The sequence below is a fragment of the Silene latifolia genome, unplaced genomic scaffold, assembly GCF_048544455.1.
Source record: "Silene latifolia isolate original U9 population unplaced genomic scaffold, ASM4854445v1 scaffold_70, whole genome shotgun sequence".
NCBI lineage: Eukaryota > Viridiplantae > Streptophyta > Magnoliopsida > Caryophyllales > Caryophyllaceae > Silene > Silene latifolia.
The window spans coordinates 3428-5659 of NW_027413609.1; the positions used below are offsets into that span (position 1 = coordinate 3428).

A 2232-nucleotide genomic window follows, 5' to 3' on the forward strand; every position below is an offset into this window, starting at 1 on the left:
TTAAAACTTGGATGATTACAAATGAGGCATTTGGTTCCTTATATTGGCCGAAATCCTTGGGCTCCAAGGTTACAATTAAATGCTATGCATGATTTCCAAGGTTACTAATTATTATCCTTGACTAATAATAAAAACATGGTAGACTTTTAGAAAAAACATGCTAGACTTTGTAGAAAAACATGCATCAACATAAAAACTAGAATGCTGAAAACTAGGTGGTTCAATGAACCATTTCCACGGCTCCTTCACGGCTTATAGGGAGTTTCTTTGCGGATTTTGGGTCCTTGAGTCGTGATCATGGAAACCTCTTGTCTATTGTTAGCACCCAACCACGTTTGATGTGCTAATATTGACGTGTTTGAATTCGAACCATTCTTGATGCCCATAGGATCTCCACATTCGATTACCACTTCATCTAAGGTGTTGATATCCGTATCATCTCCTCCCCCTTGAAAAGGAATTGTCCTCAATTCCTCAATACTATCGTCGTCGATATAAGGAGAGAGATCGCCTATGTTGAAGGTGGCATAAACACCAGAGTCTCCAGGGAGTTCGATCTTTAGGCATTATCACCGATCCTTGAAATCACCTTTTAAGGACCTTCCGCGCGTGGCATTAAATTGTTCTTTCGCTTGTTCGGAAATCGATCCTTTCTGAAGTGTACCCAAGCCAAATCCTCTTCATTGAAGACCCTAGATCGGCGATTCTTGTTAGACTTTCGCTTGTATATTTCATTGATGGTCTCAATTCTATTTCGCACTTGCTTTTGTAGCTTGATCATTGCTTTTAACTTTGCCTCCGCATCCTTATGTACTAGTTCATATTCCGGTAAAGGAATAAGATCAAGTGGTAGGAAGGGATTCACGCCATACACAATTTCAAATGGGGAGTGCTTTGTTACGTATGTCGGAGATCGATTGTAGGCGAACTCGGAATGAGCGAGATTTAAGTCCCAATCCTTTTGAGTCTTGCTTACGAGACCACGCAACAATGTTCCAAGAGTTCTATTCGTCACCTCTGTTTGTCCATCGGTTTGGAGATGGTGAGACGTACTAAACAACATCTTGGTGCCTACATTCTTCCATAGGGTGTTCCAAAAATAACTTAAGAACTTGGAGTTACGATCAGAGACTATTGTTCTCGGAACTCCATGAAGACGGAGTATCTCTCGGAAGTACAAATCAGCCACATTGCTAGCGTCGCCCGTCTTGTGGCATGCTACGAAATGAGCCATTTTGGAAAATCGATCCACCACAACCATGATTTCATCCTTACCCCTTTGCGTACGAGGCAAAGCAACAATAAAATCCATGGACACGCCCTCCCATGGCCGGCTAGGAATAGGTAATGGTATGTATTCTCCGGGTTTGAAGGTATTTTTCGCAACATGACAAGTGACACACTTCCCGACTACATTTTGCACATCTCCTTGCATTCCAGGCCAATGGAAATGTTCCTTTAGGATCTGTAAAGTCTTATTGACACCAAAATGTCCACCAAGTCAACCTCCATGAGCTTCTCGGATTAATAACTCCTGAACTTGATGTTAAGGCACACAAAGCTTATTTCCTTTGAAAAGAAAATAATCTTGAATGATAAACGCGTCGTGTGCTCTAGAATTTCATTTCTCAAATAATTCCCCAAAATCAGAATCATTCTCATAATAATTCTTCAAGGTTTCAAATCCAAGTAGGCGAACATCGAGCACATTCAATAAAGAATAGCGTCGGGAAAGAGCATCGGCCACCACATTGCTTTTGCCACCCTTATACTTTGAAGAGAAGTGAAAGGATTGTAGCAACTCTACCCATTTCGCATGTCTCGAATTCAACTTCTGCTGCCCATTAATGTGCTTTAATGATTCATGATCCGAATTTAAGATGAAGTGATTCGGGCGAAGGTAGTGGCTCCAATGATTAAGATCTCTTGCGATTGCATAGAACACTTTATCGTATGTGCAATAATTGAGTCTAGCACCACTCAGCTTCTCAGAAAAATATGCAATGGCTCATTTTCCTTGCACCAATACGGCTCCAATCCCAACACCGCTTGCATCGCACTCTACCTCAAAAGGTTATGTAAAATCCGGGAGTGCTAATAATGGTGCCTCACAAAGCTTTTGAATAATCGTCTCGAAAGCCTTTTTAGCAGTCGCGGTCCACTCTAATGCTCCTTTCTTTAAACACTCGGTTATAGGACTAGTGATAGTACTGAAATCCCGAATGAATCTTT

General features: G+C 41.4%; 1 protein-coding gene across 1 annotated transcript; it reads right to left on the reverse strand.

Moving 5' to 3' along the window:
* Positions 1–245: 245 nt before the first annotated feature.
* LOC141640015 (uncharacterized) lies at positions 246–1234 on the reverse strand. The gene is made up of 2 exons (XM_074448977.1): positions 665–1234; positions 246–557 (listed from the first exon to the last, which is right to left on the reverse strand). The coding sequence occupies exons 1-2, from the start codon at positions 1232–1234 to the stop codon at positions 246–248; spliced, it is 882 nt and encodes a 293-aa protein (XP_074305078.1).
* Between the last annotated feature and the right edge of the window lie 998 nt (positions 1235–2232).